Source organism: Aphelocoma coerulescens, chromosome 8 (assembly GCF_041296385.1).
Source record: "Aphelocoma coerulescens isolate FSJ_1873_10779 chromosome 8, UR_Acoe_1.0, whole genome shotgun sequence".
In the NCBI taxonomy this organism is placed as follows: domain Eukaryota; kingdom Metazoa; phylum Chordata; class Aves; order Passeriformes; family Corvidae; genus Aphelocoma; species Aphelocoma coerulescens.
The window spans coordinates 4,673,423-4,696,699 of NC_091022.1; the positions used below are offsets into that span (position 1 = coordinate 4,673,423).

At 46.2% G+C, this 23,277-nt stretch overlaps 1 protein-coding gene across 1 annotated transcript in view; it reads right to left on the reverse strand.

Moving 5' to 3' along the window:
- Positions 1–23,277, reverse strand: part of HMCN1 (hemicentin 1) — a 184,972-nt gene that overhangs the window by 55,071 nt on the left and 106,624 nt on the right. The window contains exons 39-49 of the mRNA XM_069022401.1: positions 16,749–16,900; positions 15,883–16,006; positions 12,672–12,847; positions 11,851–11,947; positions 9,650–9,772; positions 7,673–7,834; positions 6,755–7,036; positions 6,168–6,335; positions 3,602–3,715; positions 1,061–1,147; positions 459–650 (exon numbers count right to left, since the gene is read on the reverse strand). Of these exons, the coding sequence (XP_068878502.1) occupies positions 459–650; positions 1,061–1,147; positions 3,602–3,715; positions 6,168–6,335; positions 6,755–7,036; positions 7,673–7,834; positions 9,650–9,772; positions 11,851–11,947; positions 12,672–12,847; positions 15,883–16,006; positions 16,749–16,900 (1,677 nt within the window). The remainder of the gene's footprint in view (positions 1–458; positions 651–1,060; positions 1,148–3,601; positions 3,716–6,167; positions 6,336–6,754; positions 7,037–7,672; positions 7,835–9,649; positions 9,773–11,850; positions 11,948–12,671; positions 12,848–15,882; positions 16,007–16,748; positions 16,901–23,277) is intronic.

Genomic DNA, 23,277 nt, shown 5'->3' on the forward strand with positions numbered 1-23,277 from the left:
GTGCTGCTGCTTGATGGTCCTGGAAGGAGGGATGAGCCTAGGAAACAAGGCTGTGGAAAACAAACTCGCCATTGTTTGCACTTCATTGTGCAATAACCCTCATGGAAAATTAAACAAAACAAAATGAGAAGTGCAGATGGTTTCAGCTTTTCTGAAGAGATCACAATCTGAAATGCTCTTCAGATGCTCCCTCCTTGAATCACAATAAAATAAAGTGCTGTCCCACCCATTCCATAAGGACGATATCCTGTTATGGTTCCCTCTGTTCCAGCTCTGTTGTCTAAAGCACAGCACTGGTGTTTCTATTAAACCACTATCACTTATCAATTACTAAGAGGTAACATTCTAATCATAGGCAACTTGTGCCTTGCTGTCAATAAAGCCCTACAGAATTCCAGCGGGACTCCCTTTCTCCCCAAACTTCCTGTTCCTCTGGCAGAGGCAGCCCAGCTGCTCACCAAGCACGTTGAGGCTGTAGGTTTTGCTCCTGTCCCCAGCAGCATTGGACGCCAGACACGTGTACCGGCCCGTGTCTGGCAGCCGCGCCTCGGAGATCTGCAGGGATCGCCCACTGGACACGATCCTGGGATCCTCAGCCTCAGCCAGAGCCTGCCCATCCTTCAGCCACGTGACCTGCGGCACAGGGTTCCCTTGATGGAGTCGGGAAAACGGCAAACGTTAGCTGGTGCATTACCTCTAGGATATATCAAGATTTCTGAGAAACAGGAAAATACAGTTTCAGGTGTGCTTTTCAAGTACATCCTGTTGGGGGGAGGTTTTGGAATATGCATTCTGAAGTCTCTGAACGTCCTGAAGTGATGTACACCTCCTCTGAAATTCCACAGGCCTTTGGAGAAGAAATATCACAGCAACATCCCTCTTGGTTCATCTCATCCAACCTTTACAAGGAGTGCTCAGTCCTGCTCTAAGCACCACAGTTAAATCTTAGATTTAAAAATCCCACTGAACTGAAATCCCATTAAAAACACTCTGTGCAGCACAAGTAGTGATCTCACCATGGCTTTGATGAGCAAAAGTAAATCATAAACTGTTCTTTTACCTGTCACCTCACACATCAGGGTAACTCCATGCTTCTCTTTCACCTTCACATCTTCCAGTGTATTTTCCCCCACAATCCCTGGAGGCACTGCAACAGGCAAGGAGAAAACATCAGCATGGATTCCTTGCAACACTGAAATACAACAGGCTGCTTGATGATCCTGCTAGGAGGGATGAGCCCAAAAAGACAGGATTAGGAAAACAAACTCGTCATTGTTTGTGTTTGGTTACACAGTAACTGCCATAAAAAGCCAAGAGCAATACAACAGATTCCCAACAAGTGGATGCTGTGCCATGGTCTGTCAGTGTTCTCTGCATACAGCTAATTCCATATGGGAATGAACACACCACATAGGTCTAAAGGCACCTTGCTGTGGTACAAACTACATTTCTCTAGGGAAATACAAGATAAAACCTCTAAAATACCTATCCCATGCCCCAGACAGCCAACCCAATGCAAGGAAACTCCTACTGTATGGCTGACATGGCTGACATGTTTCCAAATAATCCTGGTCAACTTGTGCTTTTGGATGAGGAGGGCAGGTTATGAGGGTGCTGGGGAGTAGCTGTGGTGGTTAAGAGCTGTGATCCATTATTTCTTTCAAAGTAGAGGCATATGTAGATCAGGCCAAAAGAAACTGGCACTACAAGTTAAAGCAGGCATGGAGTGCAACAGGCTGAAAAGGAGACCTGTAGTTATCAGAAAGCAGCTCCATCTCCAGGAGATATAGGAAGTTTTGTAACAAAAATGTCAGAGTAAGGAGCCAGATTTATGCTTTAATAATCCTGCAAAATGCAAACTTTCAGCCTAGATAAAAGACCTCAGAAGAAAGGAATTAAAATATATTTAGCAGCTTATTTGGAATCTAGCTCACTGATGGAAGCAAACGTTTTATAAAAGTAAGAATCACAGAAATATGCAGAATTCATTGTCAACAGTGACAAGAATGTTACACCAGATTTGTGGTAACTAATGAAGGGTTCAAAGTGGAGTGAAGGAAAACAGAAGGGGGGAAACAAAACTTAAAATCATAAAGTTCAGGACTTAAGTCAGGCCAAAAGTTACTACTATTCATAAACAAAGACAGCAACGCATCGCTTTGACCCCAAAATAGTACAGTAAGTTGTCAACACATCCTAAATTCAAAAATATGGCAAAGCCACACCAAACCCTTTTCAAATATATAAATATATAAATATTGTGTTTATTACACCAAGCTCTGCCTGCAAACTGCTGTGCCTCCTACAATAACCCAGAGAAAGCCTGGCATGTCTGTGTACAGTTCCCACTGACAGTGACTGGTGAGGATTCTGTGCCACTGTCAGGCCCCATTCCAGCAACTTTCCTCTAGAAAGACAAAGAAATTACTGGGGGGAGGGAAGAGAAGACTGAACAAGGGAATTTTCCACTTGAAATCACCTTCATTGAGCATTTTTCTTCAAGGCAAACAAAGCCTATGCAATAGAGATTCCCAGAACTCTCAAGAACACCCTGCTACTAAAACCCTCCAAAGAAAACAGTCAGACAATGAATGCTTTCCAGTGTTTATCCATCTCTTCCATCCTACCACACTTACATTTCCATGAGCTCATCAAATAAACATGAACTGACTTGAATGGAAGTTATCACTTACAGGCTGAATATGCCCAAGTCAGCTGAAGACAAGGGAGGATGAGGGTGCTCAGCACCTCAGAGAAAGGAAGCTTAGAACAAAATTCTACACAGAAATGCTGTGACAAATCCTGCACTGTGCCAGGCCTGACAGTTACTGATAAAAATAACAGTTACTAAACTGAAAAGTAGTGTTTTCTTGGGAGAATACCGGTTTGCAAAACTAAGCAATGTGATAAAAGAATACATTAATGGTTCCAAATAGCATCTAAAGAGCCTCCTGGACAACTTCTGGTGTAAGTACATCAGCAGGATGACCCCCTTCCACACTGGTTTATATCCTTTATCTTACCAAAGGCTCTGCTGACTGAAGGTTTCCACTGTACTGAAGTTTGGATTGCTGATCCTGGAGAAGAGAAAGCTCTGAGGAGACTTTGAAGCCCCTTCCAGCACCTAAACAGGCTCCAAGAGAGCTGGGAGAGACTTTGGACAAGGGCCTGGAGGGACAGAACAAGGGGGAATCGCTTCCTACTGCCAGAGGCCGGAGATAGATGGGATACTGGGAAGGAATCCTTCCCTGTGAGAGTGGGGAGGCCCTGGCACAGGGTGCCATCCCTGAAAGTGCCCAAGGCCAGGCTGGACAGGGCTTGGACCAACCTGGGATAGTGGTGCCCATGGTGGGGGGTAGAATGAGATGGGCTTTAAGGTCCCTTCCAAATTAAGCCCTTCCAGGTTTCTAGGATTCCATGTAGAAGAAGCTTCTCTTTACAACTTGATTTTTTTGTGGTATCAAATTCACTTATTTTTTTCCCTAAGGATGTATGTTTCAGCATAATATTTTTTTAAATACCAGCAAAGTATACAGAATGCCCTCCCCCTTACTGTCCAAACCCCTCTCTTGTGCTGCCCCAAACCCGAGCAGGTACTCACCCAGGACAGAGAGGTGGAAGTCCTTCCTGGCCTCCCCTGCGGCGTTGGTCACCACACACGTGTAATGTCCCTCGTGTGCTGCACCCGCGGGGCTGAGCCGCAGCGTCCGGCCCCCTGAGACAGCCAAAACAGCATCAGAGCCCTGCTCTGACCAGCACTATCCCAGGACTGGGCAGGGCACACACACCCTGCTCTGCCACACCAGCAGGGCACACACACCCTGCTCCCCTGCATGGGATTCATGGATCAGCACTTGGGATGTGGCAGAAACATTGTGCTTGCAACACACGCTTCTGGGCAGGAAATTGGGACAGCACACAGTGCCTCAGACAGCAGGGTTTTCACTCACAAAGAGTGCTTTGCTATACTGAGATTGTAGATGAATATTCAGGAAAATTAATAATAAATAATAAAATTAATAAATGAGTGTTTTTTATGTGTGTACACATCTACACACAAAAATAAGCTTAGTTTTATAAACATGCTGTTTATAAATACCCTTGAAGTATTTTCACATGTATAGATAAGGAATAAAATTCCACTTCTCCCTTCTAGCATTTGCATTAATTGTGCCATCAATAATAACAGCTCAAAATAGCACTGGTTTACATGCAATGGTTTCAAAGAACAGATTCCTCTAAACTCTGTAGTTGTCAGGTCACCTTTGCACAGACACATTCATTTAAAAGGAAGATTTGCAAGTATGTTTGACCAAAGACTCTGCCACAGCAGAGTAACTTCTCTTTCCTTGCTGTTTGGCAGAGGAACAGCAGAAATGATACCAGGGAGCATTTGAGTGTGAAACCAGGCAGCCAGCCTGCAGCTTTTCCTAGTTTCTGGTTAGCAGCTCTCCCATCAGTAATGATTCCCTAACCCACACCACATCTGCCCTGGGCAGCTCCTGCCTGTGGCTATCGCTGTTGGGACATAGCCCAGAAAGTGATGATCCTGGTCATGCACTTGGAGGAACAAAGTGCTGAGCTGGTTACTGGATGTGCCTCTGCCCATGGAATCCTGCCTGCTGGAGGGAGCACTGGGAGACTGAGGGAGGCTCAGGTCTTCCAGCCTCGTGTCTCCCTGATCCCTTCTCCCATCCACCCCTGCACAAGGCCAAAGCAGAAGCAGAAACCTGCCTGCACAACACTGTGACCTTCCCTGGCATCACACACAGGAGCACACCCAGGCCTCCAGTGCTGAGGCAGGACAGATCTTCTACATTTGGATAAACAAAAGCTCTTCTCCTTCCTAAAGCCAATGTGCAGCTTCGGGCACAGGCTGCATGGGAAGCAGGTGGGGTACACTAGATTTTTTTTATTTTTCCTAGAAGATATGCAGGAAGGATCATCAAAAGCAAACATCAGTATCTGGACAATCCTCTCAGGCACTCGGTGGGGTTGTTGGGGTGCCCTGTGCAGGGCCAGGAGTTGGACTGGATGGTCCTTGTGGGTCCCTTCCAGCTCAGGACATTCTGTGATTCCATGATCTGAATTAACTGACTAAAAGCTGCCAGCAGTGTGTCCACACACTGAAATTATCTGCAATGCCAAGTATGTTTTCAATCAACAGAACCAAAATTTTGCTTTGGCAAAGTATTAAACTCCAAAATTAGAGAAGGACTGTTGTTGTTGTTGCTGTTTTTTACAGCTGTACAAGCACAAATAAAGGTCCAAGTGCCATGTTGGTTACAGTTCACTACCACAATGTGTAGCTTTCTGAAGCACAAAGTTTGGAGGAAAACAAAGCCCCAAGTCCAGGCATGTTTCTCCTCCCACACAGCCAACATCCAGAGACAATAAACATCTTTTTGTCTCTTCCTTCCCAACTCAGCGATCCAGGAGGTGAGATTAGTGTGGGTGTAGAAAGAAATAGACAGGACAGAAACCATCAAGCCCAGAAGATGTTATTTATGCTGATGGCAACTTGACACAGAAAGGAACGCACAGCAGCTCCAAGAGCCAGGTTCATATTGGGAAATAATCACACACCCACTCCTTTTTCCACACACTATATGCAAAAATGGGAAAGCAGAGGACAGGACTATCTGTAACATTAAAAGCTGCACTGATTAAAATATCCTGAAGCTTATCAGCTTCAAATGCAGTCTTAACTGAGCTCTTAAACATCTTTCAGCTCTTTACCTGTGTCACCATTTTATGCTTGCTAGGCAGCAAACACCACAAACTATCACACCTGTCTGATAGTTTTCCTAAGTTCATGATGCAGGCTTTGCACGGTGGCTATCACAGAGTATTAGAAACTCCATCAAAATTTACTGTCACGAGATTTCTACTTGCTAGTGGCAAACCCAAGGTCAAAGAAGCAACACAGCCAGAAATGCTTTACATGTGCTCATCTCTGAGGCTCCCTTTGGTTTCATATAGAGACCCATAGAAATTGAAGATGTGCTTTGGTCTTTGTCATTTGTTCTTTCAAAGATTTTTCCTCTTTAAATGGTAAAACAACTGTAAATAGGAAGAGGTGAAGAAAAATAAATAGGAGAACTAACGGAGTGTATTTCTGGGCATGACAATATGAGATGTTGCCATCTGCCCTCCAGCTTCTGTACCTGAGAGGATTCGCACTGAGCTGTTCAAGGTGATGGGCAACCCATTCTTGAGCCACGTTATTGCTGGCAAGGGGATTCCTGAGGCTTCACAAACCAGGGAGATGGGATTCTTCTCCACAATGCTGATGTTTTCAGGCAGCTGCAGGTAACCACCAATACTTGGGGGAACTACAGCAAAGAGTAAGGAAAAGCGATACTTCAGGGCAAATACAAATGCATTTTGCTCACAAAATGTTGTGTCACCCAAATATTAGTTTACTGAGGGCAAGTAGCGGGTGTCTTGGTTAAACCTTAATTTCTCTCTCCAACAACACAGTATTTCCCACCATGACACCCACCCCAATATCATGTAAAATTGTACCATATCCCGGTTATCTCGGGCGATGAAGCACCTGCGAGTGGGCTGGTATTAACAGAGAGGTATGATTTTAAAATATTCAGGAGTTATAAACTTGGACTTGAGCTTTCCTAACACTGCAACTGCAGCTGCATCCCCTGCAGCAGACCCAGGAGGTGGACTGAGCTCCACACCATTGCTTGGCCACCCAAGGGTGAATTTCCACATGCCCCAGGCGGCCCCCACTCACCGTGGACGCTGAGGTCGTATTTCCTGTCAGCCAGCCCGGCGGTGTTGGTGGCCACGCAGACGTAGCGGCCGGTGTCAGACACCTGGACACGCTCCAGCCGCAGGACACGGCCCCCGGCCAGCACCGCCACGTCCCTGCCACCACCCAGCGCCCGCCCGTCCTTCAGCCACGTCACTGCCGGCTCGGGAATGCCCTGAGCCTCGCACTCCAGGGACATTTCGCTTCCCTGAGTGACAACGACCTCTGACGGGTGGGGACCGCTGTTGGATATAGTTGGTCGAGCTAGGGAAGAACAAGGGACACAGCGTAGGAGTCAACTGGAAGCTGCACTTCAGAATCTTCACCTGCTGCTGAGCAGAGTAACAGTCAACCTTCCAGAGCAGCAGGGCCAGCAAAAGACCAATCAACTCCTTTCCCCCTCCCCCACTGCATAAAGTAAAACTGTTTTTCAAAATGTGAACTTACATGCAATTTTTAAAATGCACACAAGAGAAAAAATTAAAGAAGACTGCCCCAACACTGTCAATCCCTACAGATTTTGGAAGATTTTCTCCTCTGTGGGATTGTTTACAAATATCTCCATTTATTCCTGACAAAAATACAGTAAAGTCTAAGGGAATGAAGGGAAATCTGGGTTCAGTCTGTTGTCATCACTACTTCAGTCTGGGGACAAGACTAAAGGGGTTACATCCCTGGATTGTGCACTTTCAACAGGGATATGCAATGTCTTGGTCAGCTACAAGTCCAAACTGCCAAAATTTCAATGATTTAACACTCTTCTGGAACTACCTCTAAATTGTCCTCCAGCCATCACTCCATCTCTGGAGATCCTGGAGCTCAACATCACTGCCCTGCTCACACTCCCATAACATTACTGAAGAACTGGTGAACTGTGATCAGAGTTTTCCTGGCACTTACTGTACACTTGCAGGCTGTACTCTTTGGTGGCACTCCCAGCAACATTTGAAGCAATACAGGTGTAAGATGCAGCATCAGACCTGTCAGCAACTACAACCTGGAGCTGTCTGCCCCCGGACAGCACCCGCACCCTTCCCGATGGCTCCGGCACCACAGGAGAGCCTGCAAGAGACCTTCTGTCAGATAAAACCACACAAGTGGCCAGGAGCAAATGAAAATCACGTGGTCTGAAGTCCACTGGCTCATTCCAAAGGACTGAGTTGCACAATTGCCCATTTCAGAAGTGCTCTGTCAGTCTTCCCAGAAAGCAGGAACTTGGCACAAGCAGATCCTGAGAACTTTCTGTATTAACCAATGACTTTATGGGATACCCTGAGCTAAAGCACACTGACTCTCCCTCACATCCATCCAGAGTTTGGGACACCTCCTCTGAGCAGAAAGCTCAGCACTTTCAGTAAAATGTGACTCATTTTTCAGTGTATAATTGTCTCACCCAGCACAGCCAGTGCTTAGAAATGTATGATTTAGCTTTCACACCATGTGAAAGCTAAATCATACATTTGTGTGTCACAGGCTTCTGCTCAGGAAATCCTCAGCAGAAACATGACAGCAAACTCCCACTGCATTCTCTGACCAGATTTTTCAGTCTTGGAGACCTCAGATTATCCATCTTCATCTTTCCAAACTGCTGGGAGGCTTTGTAACAGAAGGAATGCAGCTGCCATGGCAGGTTTCCCTCTTGTGCATTTAAAGTCCTCTCTATAAAGTGCACCAAATGTCAAACATGCTGCAGAATCTACTCCTCTTCCTTTCTAACTGCTTTTCTAGACTTTCCTTCCTTCCTGCCATTAAGTGTACACACATTAGCCTTGCAGTGCATTTACATGTCATACAAGGCCTTTTTAGCTTCAAAGAGACAGGGTTTAAAAACAATTTGATAAACTTCCTGTTCTCTGAAAATGTGATGCATTAGAAAAAGTGTTTTGTAATGAAAACCTGCTCTTTCCATAAGCCAAAACTAATTAACGCAAGTACATACCATATTGAATTGTGCTGCCTAGAAAAACACAAATATAGGTGTAAGATTGATTAATAACACAAGAATTACCAGACTGGAGGAGAAAGTTATCTTATTTTGTCTTATATTCTGTCTCCAACAGAGTCAATGCTTAAAGAAGGTGCTGAAAATAGCTGGCTTTGTCTGCCAATTCCTAAAAAGGTGTTTGGCAATGTAACTTTAACCCCTAAAGCAAATGGTGTGCAGACTACTCTTGAATAAGATGGGATGAGAGAAAGGGTTTGGTGAATCCCAAAAGCAATTACTACAACTACATGAATCTTCACCACTTGGTGAAGATACCACTTGGATGCCATGGCTGCAGATTTAAAACCAGCTCAGAGAATCTGTGTTATGCAGTGGATCACAGGGCAGAGAACTCAACTCCACACCACGGGACTCTCAGTGACCCTGGCCCTGATACCTGGGATCCACAAACAAGTCTTACAATCCCAGAGTGGTTTGGGTTGGAAGGGACCTCAAAGATCATCTCATTCCAACCCCCTGCCATGGGCAGGGACCTCTTCTGATGCCTTAGGAGGCATCACTTCCACTTGCTATAATACATCTACCCTGGTCTGGAACACTTCCAGGGATGGGGCACTGTGCTGCTGTCCTGCTGCCCCGTGGTAAATAAACATATTACGTGCTCCACAGTTCATTTTTGTCAGCTGAGCAATCTCAGTACTGCACTTCTCCTGCACCTTTAGGAACAGTGACACCTAATCCAAGCAGAGGTGAGACAGAGAGAAGGGAATAATCTGCTCCTGGAGTTCATTTTACTCGATGTCAGGGCTGCATGTAGATATCTGCATGCTTGAGCTCCTCAGAACACACCATCCAAAATGTACACAAGATGGAAAGAAAACCCAGCAGGTCAGAATTATCCCATTTGCTTTATAAAACAGACAGTTACCCACCATTCTTTTTCCAGGTGAGACTGGGTGGTGGGATGCCACTGGACTCACAGATCAGACTAATCAAGCTCCCTTCAGTGACTGTCAGCTGAGAGCTGCCATCCCAGCCAGAAATACTTGGTGACACTGCAAAGAAAAGCCAAATAAGTGCAGCCTTTGAAACAACACATTATCAGCCAGCAGTAAACCCCAAATGACCCTCACGCAAATCTCCCCCATTCAGCTCTGAAGCACTCGAAAGGATTGTTTCCTCAATGCTAACCAGGCCCTGGGTAGGAAACAATACACTTGGGAATGACTGCATCCATCCTTCTGGGCTCAGAGGGCTGCTGCATGCACAGGCTTTATTTTGGGCTGCCTTTGAATGGACTTCACCACACAAAGCTGGTTTGGGGAACTTTGTCAACTGACTCCAACTCTAAGAGCCTGCCTCATTCATGGCCTCAGCTAATAAACCCACAGAGATCATCATCATCAGTGACTTTAAAAATTCAGCCTACATTTTTCCTTTGAATTTTTATGACATCAGCACACTGGCTGTCATATCCAAGGCTATGGATCCCACCCCTCTAATCACCCTCCCACAACAGAGGGATCTTTGTTTTACAGCTCTGTGACTCTACACCAGCTGCAGACAAAAGGGACCAGTATTTTACTCTGATTCTTAAAGTCTTAAAGCACTTTGGTTCAATCCCTAAGGAAGGGCTAATTGCCTATTAGGAATCAGGGAACCATTTCCATCAGATGAAAATAGCATAGGTAGAGAGCAAAAAAAAGCAGAGGAGAATGTAGGTTGAACATGGAAAATAAAACCTCCCTGGTGGACAACTTACACAGCACATTTTTAATGCATGTGACAGTAGCCAGCTTCTCCTTCTGACACCTCCAGCTCTACAGCAGCAACCAGATGTGTGGTGTTTGAAACAACACTGCCAAGAGCCTTACGGTACTATCTGATTTACTCTTGATTTGCCCTGCTTCCAGTTAGGACAAGCCTGTGCCATTCTCTTCCTTTAGCTCATGGGCTGGCTCCTGGATCCACACTTAGCTCTCAGGATCTCAACAACCCTCAGAAGGATACATTTCCTGGATTTAAAACTTTGAAATATGGCAAGGAGGACTTTGGGTGTTGGGGCGTAAATGAAAACTGTAATTCCAAACAATTATCCACAGATGGCTTTCACAGGCAGCGTGTGGTTTCTATCAAGCTTATCCCCTCAAAGCTGCTAACTAGCAAAGAATTATGCCTCCACTCAAATCCTACTGGAATGGTCTTACTGCACAAAGGAACAAATCCAAATCCCTCCAGCAAAGGTCCTGTGCAAATATCTGGGAGGGAGAGAGGAGAGCAGAGGTTGACCTGCACAGTATTTGCCTCAGCATGGGAAAATAGCATGGTACTGCAACACCCACCTCTGACTTAAATGCCATGAATGGGTCTTTTAATAATGACAGACTTGAAACCTGTACTAAAAAAATGTAATTTTAGTGTCACAAACCCTGGTAGATAATTCTAGTCTTGAGACTCCAAAGCAAGAAGAAATGGATTTATAATAGCAAAACAAGAACATTTCAATTTTTATATGGGAAGAAAATGATGGTGCAGAAAACCCCTCAAAAGCAATTATTAAAATAATGTCCTAAGCCACATTCATCATAGAGCCACAGAAAAAAAATATTAAAGCTGTTTTTATGATTCAGCAACAAGTTTCTAGAGCAAATAAAGCTAGCTAAGGCAGCTTTTTTAAATCTTAATTTTCAATGCTTCAGCATTTAAGTAAGTGGAAAGTTGGAATGTTACTTTAAATGGCATTAAAGCTATGGATCCAAACCCAGTTATTTACCACAGATTCATACATCACAGAATGGTGTGGGCTGGAAGGGACCTTAAAGATCATCTCATTCCAACCCACTGCCATGAGCAGGGATGTCACTCAGTAGTTATAGCTCTAATTACTCTCATTCCTGCAAGCCCAACATAGGCCTGTGGAGTAACTGGTGTTAATTTAGAACTAAATTAAAGCCATTTGAAAAATGTGTGCACTGTCTTGGGCCTGTTCAAGTACACTGAATACAACAACATCTCCCTGCAAGAATACCTCAGCAAGCAAGTGTTGATGAACTACAGAGTATTTCAGTGTCTCACATCATAATTCAGCTCTGAGCTTCGTTCCCATTCCTGGAATAAGCTTAATAAATCTTACCCCAAATATTGACATTATAGTTCTTCTCAGTTTTCCCAGCAACATTTGTCGCTTCGCAAGTGTAGCGTCCAGTGTCCTGCACTTGAGCTCCTTCAATCTGGGGACAAAAGGAAAACCTGGGTTTCTTCTTCCTACATAATTATTCATGAAACATGCAGGGAGAGGGGGCTCGGGTTTCAATTTTATTTTTACGTATGTCTCTCTGAATATTAATAATAGAGCATGCATCCAGCAAGCTCTGTACCCATACAGCTGGGGTTCTCTGACATTCCTCCCTCCTCACCCACTACTCTCTGCTGCCCTGATACCTTGAAGTGCCTACCTGAAAACAGAGGCAGAAGATTAGAGAATGAAAGCAGTTATTTATTTTAAGGGCCTTCAAAGGTACACCCTGGGCAGTCAAAAGCCTCCAAGGGGCTCCACCCAAGATGCACGCTGGGTCACAGGTTTTTCACACTTTTCTAAGTTTGGTCCATTTGCATATCAGGGTTAATTCTCCAATTATAATTTCAGTAGTGATGTAATTACCCCAAGTTTGCTCCTCCTGTCAGAGGCTTTAGTTCCCATATTTTGGGGCCTGGGACAACAAGGTGTCCTTGAGTTCAGGCCCAGAGAGGGTTTGTTACGTTGAACCAGGATGAGAGAACAGTAGCTAACAGGCTGTATGGAGTTTCAGAGTTACACACTAAGCAGTACAGGATTTGAAAATAAAGAAGTTAAAACCTAAGGCATCAGCCCCAGAGAGCCCAATGCTGTCCCACCTCCACGGAGGGGTAACTCCCCAGGAAGGAACCCCAGCATGCCCTGCCTGCCCAGTTTACCTTCAGCACGCTCCCATCTCCAGAGATGCTCAGGCCTGGCTTCTCCAGCAAGGGCCGCCCGTCCCTGAGCCAGGCGAGGCGGGGCGGGGGCACAGCGCTGCCGTGGCACCGCAGCTCCAGCGCCTGGCCCAGCAGCACCGACACGTTCTGCTCCTCACCCACGATGTCGGGGGGAACTGCACCAACGCAATCACACACTTGGGTTACCCTGGAAAGCCTCTGAGACCATCGAGTCCAACCATTCCCCAGCACTGTCCCCAGGGGCAACACCCACAGGTCTTAAATCCCTCCGGGGACTCCATCCCTGCCCTGGGCAGCTGTGCCAGTGCCTGACCACCCTTCCTACGGAGAAATTTTTCCTAATATCCAACCTGAACGTCCCCCGGAACAACCTGAGCCTGTTTCCTCTTGTCCTATTGCTCAAACTAAGGGACCTTTGGGCACTGAAGACTTCCCAGAGCAAACATAACGTGGAGTTAAGGGACTTCACTTAGCAAAGAAAAAATGACACTTTACATCTTTCTGACACACAACTTCAGTCTTCTTTATACCACAAAACCCACAATAATAATTTTTGTTACTTATCTTCCACACAAAATACACCCTAGTGAGGTATCAGCTACAGAGAAATCATAAGGATAAGCCAAGACTAGCAAAAATCTCCCTTGAAACGTAGCTAGAAAGGTAAATGCCTAGTATGTAAAACTGGGGGAATGCATTCCTGCTAAAAAGAAAAAGAGCTGCTGAGTCAAAAAGCTCACGAGATAATAATCAGCCCTAGAAGCCGAAAATGTCTTAAGCTGTTCCAGACAGTGCCAAGAAGGATACCTGGCTTTAAGATAAACTCTGACTTACAGAGAATTTGTCCAGAGATGGCCAAATACAGCTGAGAGAATGAGAACTTACACAGCTGGCAAGCAAGTCAATAGGTTAATGACTTAATCAACAAATCATAATCTACAATTAGCTCATGTATCAGGCTTGTGTGGGATCTACTAATTATTGCAGTTGTTGGCACTGAGCACTATATTTACATTTGTCCTGCAGTTCAGTGATAACCTCATTATACACTATTACTTCCAAATCAGACAGTAGAAAAATCTGCTCTTGGAAGGAAAGTTTTCTGTGTAGAAATAAAAAAACCCAAAAGATTGGACACTTCAATTGAAACCTATTAGCTGTTCTTGAACAGTGTCAGGATTTAAGGAAACACATTTTTTCCACCTGTTTTTAAATTTCGTGTTTCCACAATCAGAAAAACAAAATAACTGAGAAGGCAACTGAGAACCAAACCTTGGAACACAGCAAGTCAGCAATTTTCCACGGGGGAAGTGTTCATGGCTGGAGTCAAAAAGAACACGGAGGAAATACTGCCCCCCAAGAAGTTGACCAGGACCAAATATAAGAACCTTTGTTGTCACATTTCCTTTGCTCTTTAGTTTTGGAAACCATTACCCGAGACACTGAGGGTCTGAGTGCACAGAACCTTGGGGTGAGAAGGGAGGCAGTGGGACACTGGGTTAATCACACATGGGAGACCAGAACATGTCCCAGAGTAGCACTCAGGGGACAGCAAGACAGCTCTCGAGGTGGCTTGAAAAGACCAGGAACAATCAAGCTTTGTGTTTCTTGCCCAGGAAGTACAGAGCAGAGCTGCTGATTTCACAGTTTGGAAATAATTTAGGGAAAAGCCTGGTCCCTGTGGATAAGAAATATAGTAAGTGAAAAAAAAAAAAAAATCTGTTTATCTTTTTTTCTTTCTAGAACTCACAAAGGCCCAGATTCTTTATGAGTATTGTGGAACTGAAAATTGGAAGCTGATCCATTCCTGCAGAAGGAAAATTTATTTCCAAAGACTTTTCCACCAATTACTTTTCCTCTCGGCTAAATGAATTGAAACGTGCTCAAAAGGAAACTGAGTTTACGACACAGAGACGGACATTAAAGCATTTATTTCTGAAGGAATGGGGTTTAAAATTAATCTAATTATGCTCATAGTAACTGTAAGTAACCAAGCTTGTTCCAACTCCTGGCTCAGTGCAGATTTCCAACCAACCCAGGTCCAACTGTACTCCAAATTATTTTTCTCCTGTGGCTTCTTAATTAGATTGCCCTTATGAGACAAGTCTGAAGAGCAGTATTACTTTGTGGTGACAGTCTCACTCAAGCTGGTCCTGCAGCTGAGTTCAACCCTGGCCAGCTTCTAATACAACACTAATTTTAAACATATACAGCTCCTAACTAACTCTCTTCATTTCCTCCAGCTAAAATGGACAGAGATTACAAAAAATAAAAGAGGAATAATAAATATATCTATGTCACTTTACACAGACATACACACCCGTCCCCAAACTCCAAAGGAGGCCCTGACATTCCTTGCTCTAGAAAAAAAATGTTCCGGTTTATGTTAACCCAGGCTCACTTGCCACGGCAGAGTTGATTTCTGAATGGCCCCTTTCAGATGCAAAAGACACCAGGACTTCAGTCAGGGGTACTCTAACCAAGGAAGGCAAAGCCAAACTCAGGAACAAATAACCTGGCCAGCTGTTCCTGCTCAGAACCCATCCCAGCTCCTAACTTTTCTTGCAAGGTTTTCCACTTGGGATTGTCATAACGCTGGAAACTGGCAGAGTCCAACCACTGACCTACTGAAAGCAGAAGCAAAACCCAAAGGTGCCTCAATTCCAAATGCCTCTCTACACATCTGGTACCGTAACATTTCTAAAACAAACGACAGATTATTTTTCATCCTCATTTCACATACTGTTCATCCTCAGCAGAGCTGGATGGGGAACTCCCAGTGACTCCTTCCAGTGCAGTAAAGACAACAGAGCGCTGGCCCCAAGAATATCTCTCACCTGGCAGATCTACGTGGTTTTACACAAACTCGTATTTTCTTTTATCATTTATAAATGAGCATTTATGCATCAAAGGTGTGAATTCAGTTACAGTTACATTTCAGTTGTTGCAGTTACATTTCTTCAAGGATACATAGAAGGACACACCTACATGCTTTAGTAAATGAGGGTGGATGTGCATATATATATATATGTATTTTAACTTCCATACACAAAGCCCTCCTCCTCACCTGGCCTTCTGTTACAGGTTGGGACTGGTTTTACTCAGTGCTGCTCAGGGTCTGGGCCCAGTGTGTTAAATTAAAGCTCCAAGAACAGCTCTCAGGACCAAAACAAAGACATCTGTCACTCACCATAAACGTGGAGGTCGATGTCCCTCTGGCTCTCCCCCGCAGCATTGACTGCCACACACGTGTATGTCCCTGTGTCACTGAGCTGGGCACTGGGCAGTGCCAGCACCCGGCCCCCGGACAGGACCTGCAACGGGAGCACAGCACCTTCGGACACACGCCAGTGTCAAAACACAGGCAGGGGGAGTTCTTAGGGTTCATTTCAAAGTGAAACGCTTGCTTTGCCACTGCTTTCCACCATTCCCCTGCTCCCTGTGTTCTCTTCTAGTCCAGACTTGCAAAAGCAGAACTCTAACTTCATGCCAAGTCCATAGGGAACTCCTGGCATTCTCAAGACTTCGCAGGATCTGGACGCCCCTCCCTCCCACCAGCTTCAAACATGCTGTCACACCTTTCATCTGTGCCCTAAGCTGTCCCTACAGAACACAAATTTCCTCTCTTTCCTTTCAGATTGTAAAATCAGCTTATGAAAACCAACCATGGCCTCTCATTTTACCTCTGAAATATCTCCTTACATCAGAGGTTGGTTTTCTTTTCTGAATTACTGTTGTATGTAATGAGCTCTCCAGATTTCTTCAGTGGAGGAATTTGGTCCAATTTCCTCTTCTTCCCAGTAAGTGGAAAACATGTTGATGCAAACTTACTCAGTATGATATCAGCTGAAAGGACCACTGTATTTCAATACATCTCTATCTTCCACTTCACACAGCAATTACTGGAGCTAAACTCACACAAATAACCCAGAGCAAAAGGCCTTATATTTTTATTCTAAATCCTCCGACTTATTCTCTTCCATTAAACTGCATTGACTTAAAAGCCTCCTCCCACAACAGGGAACACCACAGATAGAGCAGATCTGACCCTGGTACCTGGAGTCCATTGCTGACGCTGTACACAGGGCTCCCATCCTTCAGCCACGTCAGGATAGGGGCAGGGATGCCTCTGGCTTCACACTCCAGCCTCACTGGATTATTGACCACCACTGTCACCATGTCACTGCTGCCAGAGATGGATGGGGGGACTGAAAATAAACGCACAGAAAAAGGGCTGTAACAGCTACGTAAGAGTATCAATCACAACGAAATTAAATAGGCTGCCTGGTTTTGGATGTTATTTGTCTTTTCTCATGTTACTCCTACTGAACTCTTGTCACATCTTTGCTCTCTGCCAGATCCTGCTCTTCCCTTGCACGAGCAGGCAGATAACTGCAGTGAAACTACTATGAGCAACGTATGTGGGACTGGGCCCACAGCCCAGAGGACAGCTGTGAAACCCAGGAACCACACCATAAAACCAGAAAATATCCCCTCAAACTTTTCTACTATTCCATTTAGACTTTGTGAAAGGCTTTAGGAGTGGTGGGGATTAAAGGAGTTTACCATATAAACCACATAAAGCAAATCCATACACAGAGTGATAGATTGGCCTGGCACAGCATACAGGAACGTTTACCAGATTAGACTGGAAAACATCTGCCTGTCTGATGACAAAAAACATTGTAATGGAACATCTAAAACACTTACTCTAGGCACACAGTCTAGCAAATGTTGTAGGGCTCAGGTAGAAAGGGAGACAAGAATCACTAAAAAAGGAAGATGTTTCATATGCTAGGAGAATCAAAACTATTCTATTTGCTCCTACCACTAATAACTTTATCACTAAGTTTGGAAGTCAGTATCAGATGAAAATGTAATGCTTGAAGTCACTCCTGCAAAGAGATGGGAATGGTGTGAGCTACTCATACATATCATCCTGTGTGAGGGGAGAAAATGTGCATAAATTCTGCACTCAAAATAAGATTCATTAATGAATTTAGCAACCTCTAAGAGCCTGTAACTCAGGTTGTGGCTGTCCCACCTCTGAAAGTGTCCAAGGCCAGGCTGGACAGGGCTTGGAGCAACCTGGCATAGTGGAAGGTGTCCCTGCCCACGGCAGGGGGTGGAACCAGATGGGCTTTAAGGTCTCTTCCAACCCAAACTATTCCATGATTCTGTGATTCTCCTCACTCTTACATCTATTTCAGTAATAGCAGTAAGAACAGAAAAAAGGCACAGGATTTTATAATTTTATAATTTTTTCCCTACACACAGAGTTCCTCCTATTGCAGTGCAATGGCATTCATTTGTCCTGGGTTGAGGTGTATTCTATTACCATCCTCATGAGCTGTTGAAATCAGGTGGGGCAGTGTCTTCCTTGCCTCCTCCCCCCAGACTATCTTTCTGTTAATGGCCCATCATTGTCCTGCTGCATGACTCAGAGATAACTCCCTCCGGACTATCTTCTGTTAACGAGCCTAATCAACACCTGGCGTCATGACTCATTACCCCATTGTGAGATGCTCCACCCAGAGGGAGGAACCAAGCATCCCATCATGGATATAACTGGGACTCTGAGCATCAAAGGGACTCCACTGGATTTCCAGAGGACAGGAGCTACACAGCCACCGCTGGATTTTCTGAGGAAGAGCAGACCCCTTCTACTACAGGATCACCACTTCAGAGGATTGCAGCCACCATTCCACCAGACTGCTACCACTACCCTGCCTAATAGGGACTCAGGTTGTATCTTGACTCTGTCAGTATTTTCTTTTACTTTCTTTTCCTTTACTTTAATTTTCCATTAAATTGTTATTCTGACTTGGTGCCTCTCACTGGTTTGTTTTCAAACTAGCACATAATTTGGCGCCCAATGTGGGGCCTGCTCTGAGAGAAAGTCAGAATTACAATCTTGTATTAACAGAAACCTATTCACCATGGTGCTCAGCTTGTCTGCATGGGTTCTGTATCTTGCTCTCTATATTTTTCCTCACATGGGGAACTACCTGCCTGTTGTGTTACTCCTGTTAAAACCAGGGACTGGTATGAGAATTGCTTTATTGGTTTATTATGTCTATAGCATAATAACCTGCGAGGCAATGAATACCATTCGGAATATACACTCAGTTTTGTTTGGCTTTCCTAGTCTGGGCTCCTCTGTCTGGGATCTCTTCAACAATCGCACCCAGCCCCTGGTGGGAGGAGTAGAGAGTGGTTTCTTCCAGCCTTTCAGGCCAGGCACAGCAGTTTTTGAAAATATTGAGTTCCCTCTGGATGTTAAGGATGGTATAATCTTCTTGTCAGTTCTATTCTCTTTTTTCTCCATGGCCTGCATTGTGTACACCATGCTTAGAAACAGAACGCTACTTAGTGTGGTGCAACGTCTGCTTGAGGAGGAGGTAAAAAGGAGCAAAGCAGCAAATACCATGTCTACACAGACTGCCACACAGAAAGGAACCAAAAGCAAAGCAACCGCACCCATCTCTACGCAGACTGTCACAAAGGAGAAAGGAAGCAAAAGCAAAGCAACCGTATCCATCTCTACGCAGACTGACACAGAGGAGAAAGAAACCAAACGCAAAGCAACCGCATCCATCTCTACGCAGACTGTCACAGAGGAGAAAGAAACCAAATGCAAAGCAACAGCGTCCATCTCTACGCAGACTGACACAGAGGAGAAAGAAACCAAATGCAAAGCAACAGCGTCCATCTCTACACAGACTATCACAGAGGAGAAAGGAACCAAATACAAAACAACAGCGTCCATGACTACGCAGACTGACTCAGAGGAGAAAGGAACCAAAAGCACTGTCAGCGTCCCCATGCAAGCCACCACTGAACCAGAACAGCCCAAACCGATTGCAGTTGCCCCCGTGCAGAAGAAGAAATCAAAAAGCAAGTCAGTCCGCATAGTGACTGATGAGGATGCAGCAGGACCTTCACATCCAGCAGAAGAGGCAGAGCCAGAGATCATCACTCGGTCACTATCCCTGGGTGAGCTGCGTGACCTGCGGAGGGAATTCACACGCCAGACAAACGAGTCCATCCTGACCTGGCTGCTCCGCATTTGGGATGCTGCAGCCAATGACACCATTCTGGACGGAAGTGAGGCCAGGCAGCTGGGATCTCTGTCCCGGGATGTGGTCATTGACCAGGGGATCGGGAGAACCCAAGAAACTCTCAGCCTCTGGCGGCGACTGCTTACAAGTGTCAGGGACAGGTACCTTTGTAAAGAAGACCTCCAGGTGCACCAAGGGAAATGGAGCACAATGGAACAAGGTATCCGGTGCCTGAGGGAATTGGCTGTGCTGGAGATCATTTTCTCAGAAGACGAGAGATTTCCTAAGAGCCCAGATGGTGTCCAGTGCACGTCACAGATGTGGTTGAGGTTCGCACGCCTTGGACCAGAGATATACTCCCGTTACCTGGCAACGCTGCAATGGAGGGAAGGCGAGGACAGGGTGGGCGTCTTGGTGAACAAACTGAGGATTTACGAGGACACCGTCACAGCCCCGTTTCGCACCCATGTCTCATCCGTGGAAACAAGTCTTTTGGCTGAGCAAGTCCGGAGTTTGATTGAAGAAGGCCATCAGAAATTGAAAAAGGAACTTAAGGAAGAGATTTACCAGATCTCGCCAGAACCAACAAGAGTCTCTGACATTAGGAGCCGGCGTCCCCCAACCAGGGAGAGAGGATACACCCCACGAGGTAATCTCTGGTTTTTCCTTCAGGAACATGGAGAAGACATGAGTAAGTGGCATGGAAAACCCACCTCCTCCTTAGCAGCCAGGGTACGTGAACTAAAAAGAGGGACAACTACCACAAGAAGCGCATCTAGAGTCAACATTGCTCCGGTCTCTCACACACAGAACTCCAGACGATACCAGAATGATAGTATGACTGATCCTCTTGAAGGGACCTCAGGAACATATTCACCGGAAGGGAGCAACATGCACCAGAACCAGGAATAGAGGGGCCCTGCCTCTAGCCAGGTAGAGGAAAGGGATAATCGGGTCTTTTGGACTGTGTGGGTCCGATGGCCTGGCACAGCTGACCCACAAAAATACACGGCTTTGGTTGACACAGGTGCTCAATGTACTCTGATGCCATCAAGGTATGTGGGGGCAGAACCCATTTCCATTTGTGGGGTGACAGGAGGATCCCAGCAGCTGACTGTACTGGAAGCTGAAGTGAGTTTAACTGGGAACGAGTGGCAGAAACACCCCATCGTGACTGGCCCGGAGGCCCCGTGCATTCTCGGCATAGACTATCTCAGAAATGGATATTTCAAGGACCCAAAAGGACATCGTTGGGCTTTTGGGATAGCTGCTGTGGAGACAGAAGATATCAGACAACTGAGTACATTGCCTGGCCTCTCAGATGACCCATCTGCCGTGGGACTGCTAAGAGTTGAAGAACAACAGGTACCAATTGCCACAGCAACAGTACACCGTCGGCAATACCGCACAGACAGAGACTCTGTGGTTCCCGTCCATGAGATGATTCGTAAACTGGAGAGCCAAGGGGTGGTCAGCAAGGCCCATTCACCTTTCAACAGCCCTATATGGCCAGTGCGTAAGTCCAACGGAGAATGGAGACTGACGGTGGATTACCGTGGCCTGAATGAAGTCACACCACCGTTGAGTGCTGCTGTGCCGGATATGTTGGAACTTCAGTACGAGCTGGAGTCCAAAGCAGCGAAGTGGTACTCCACTATTGACATTGCCAATGCCTTCTTCTCCATTCCTTTGGCAGCAGAATGCAGGCCCCAGTTTGCTTTCACTTGGAGGGGTGTGCAATACACCTGGAACCGACTGCCCCAGGGGTGGAAGCACAGTCCCACCATTTGCCATGGACTGATCCAGACTGCACTGGAAAAGGGTGAGGCCCCAGAACATCTGCAATACATCGACGACATCATCATGTGGGGAAACACAGCAAAGGAAGTATTTGAGAAAGGAGAGAAAATCATCCAGATTCTCCTGGAAGCTGGCTTTGCCATCAAAAGGAGCAAAGTCAAGGGACCTGCCCAAGAGATCCAGTTCCTGGGAGTAAAGTGGCAAGATGGACGACGTCAGATTCCCACCGAGGTCGTCAACAAGATCACTGCGATGTCTCCACCGACCAGCAAGAAGGAAACACAAGCTTTCCTAGGCGCCATAGGTTTTTGGAGAATGCACATTCCTGAGTACAGCCAGATCGTGAGCCCTCTCTACCTGGTTACCCGCAAGAAGAACGATTTCCACTGGGGCCCCGAACAGCAGCAAGCCTTCACCCAGATCAAACAGGAAATCGCTCATGCGGTAGCCCTTGGCCCAGTCAGGACAGGACCAGAGGTGAAGAATGTGCTCTACTCTGCAGCCGGGAGCCATGGTCTGTCCTGGAGCCTCTGGCAGAAGGTGCCTGGTGAGACTCGTGGCCGACCACTGGGATTCTGGAGCCGAAGCTACAGAGGATCTGAAGCTAACTACACTCCCACAGAGAAGGAAATCTTGGCCGCCTATGAAGGAGTCCAAGCTGCCTCGGAGGTAATCGGCACAGAGGCACAACTCCTCCTGGCACCCCGACTACCAGTGCTGGGGTGGATGTTCAAGGGAAAGGTTCCTTCCACGCATCACGCCACTGACACCACATGGAGCAAATGGATTGCTCTCATCACACAGCGTGCCCGTATTGGAAACCCGAATCGCCCTGGGATTCTGGAAATTATAACAAACTGGCCTGAAGGTGAGACGTTTGGATTATCTTCTGAAGAAGAGGAAGAGCAAGTGACTCGTGCTGAGGAAGCCCCACCATATAATGAGCTACCGGAGACTGAAAGACGTTATGCCCTCTTCACTGATGGTTCCTGCCGAATTGTAGGCACTAACAGGAAGTGGAAAGCTGCAGTATGGAGCCCCACACGGCAAGTTGCACAAGCTACCGAGGGACAAGGTGGATCGAGTCAGGTTGCAGAGCTTAAAGCCGTCCAGCTGGCTTTGGATATTGCTGAACGAGAGAAGTGGCCGAGGCTCTATCTCTACACCGACTCGTGGATGGTAGCTAATGCTCTGTGGGGATGGCTGGTTCGCTGGAGAAAAGCCAACTGGCAGCGCAGAGGGAAACCCATCTGGGCCGCTGAGATTTGGCAGGACATCGCTGCCCGAGTAGAGAAGCTGGCCGTGAAGGTTCGACACGTGGATGCGCACGTACCCAAGAGTCGGGCTAATGAAGAACATCGCAACAATGAGCAGGTGGACCGAGCTGCCAAGGTGAAAGTATCACAGGTGGATCTGGACTGGCAGCACAAGGGAGAATTATTCCTAGCTCGTTGGGCCCATGATGCCTCTGGTCATCAGGGGAGAGATGCAACATACCAATGGGCCCGTGACCGAGGGGTGGACCTTACCATGGACAGCATTTCACAGGTCATCCACAGTTGTGAGACCTGTGCTGCAATCAAACAGGCCAAGCGGGTGAAGCCTCTGTGGTATGGTGGACGATGGTCAAAGTACAGGTATGGGGAAGCCTGGCAAGTTGATTACATCACCCTTCCCCAAACTCGCCAAGGCAAGCGCTACGTGTTGACCATGGTTGAAGCAAC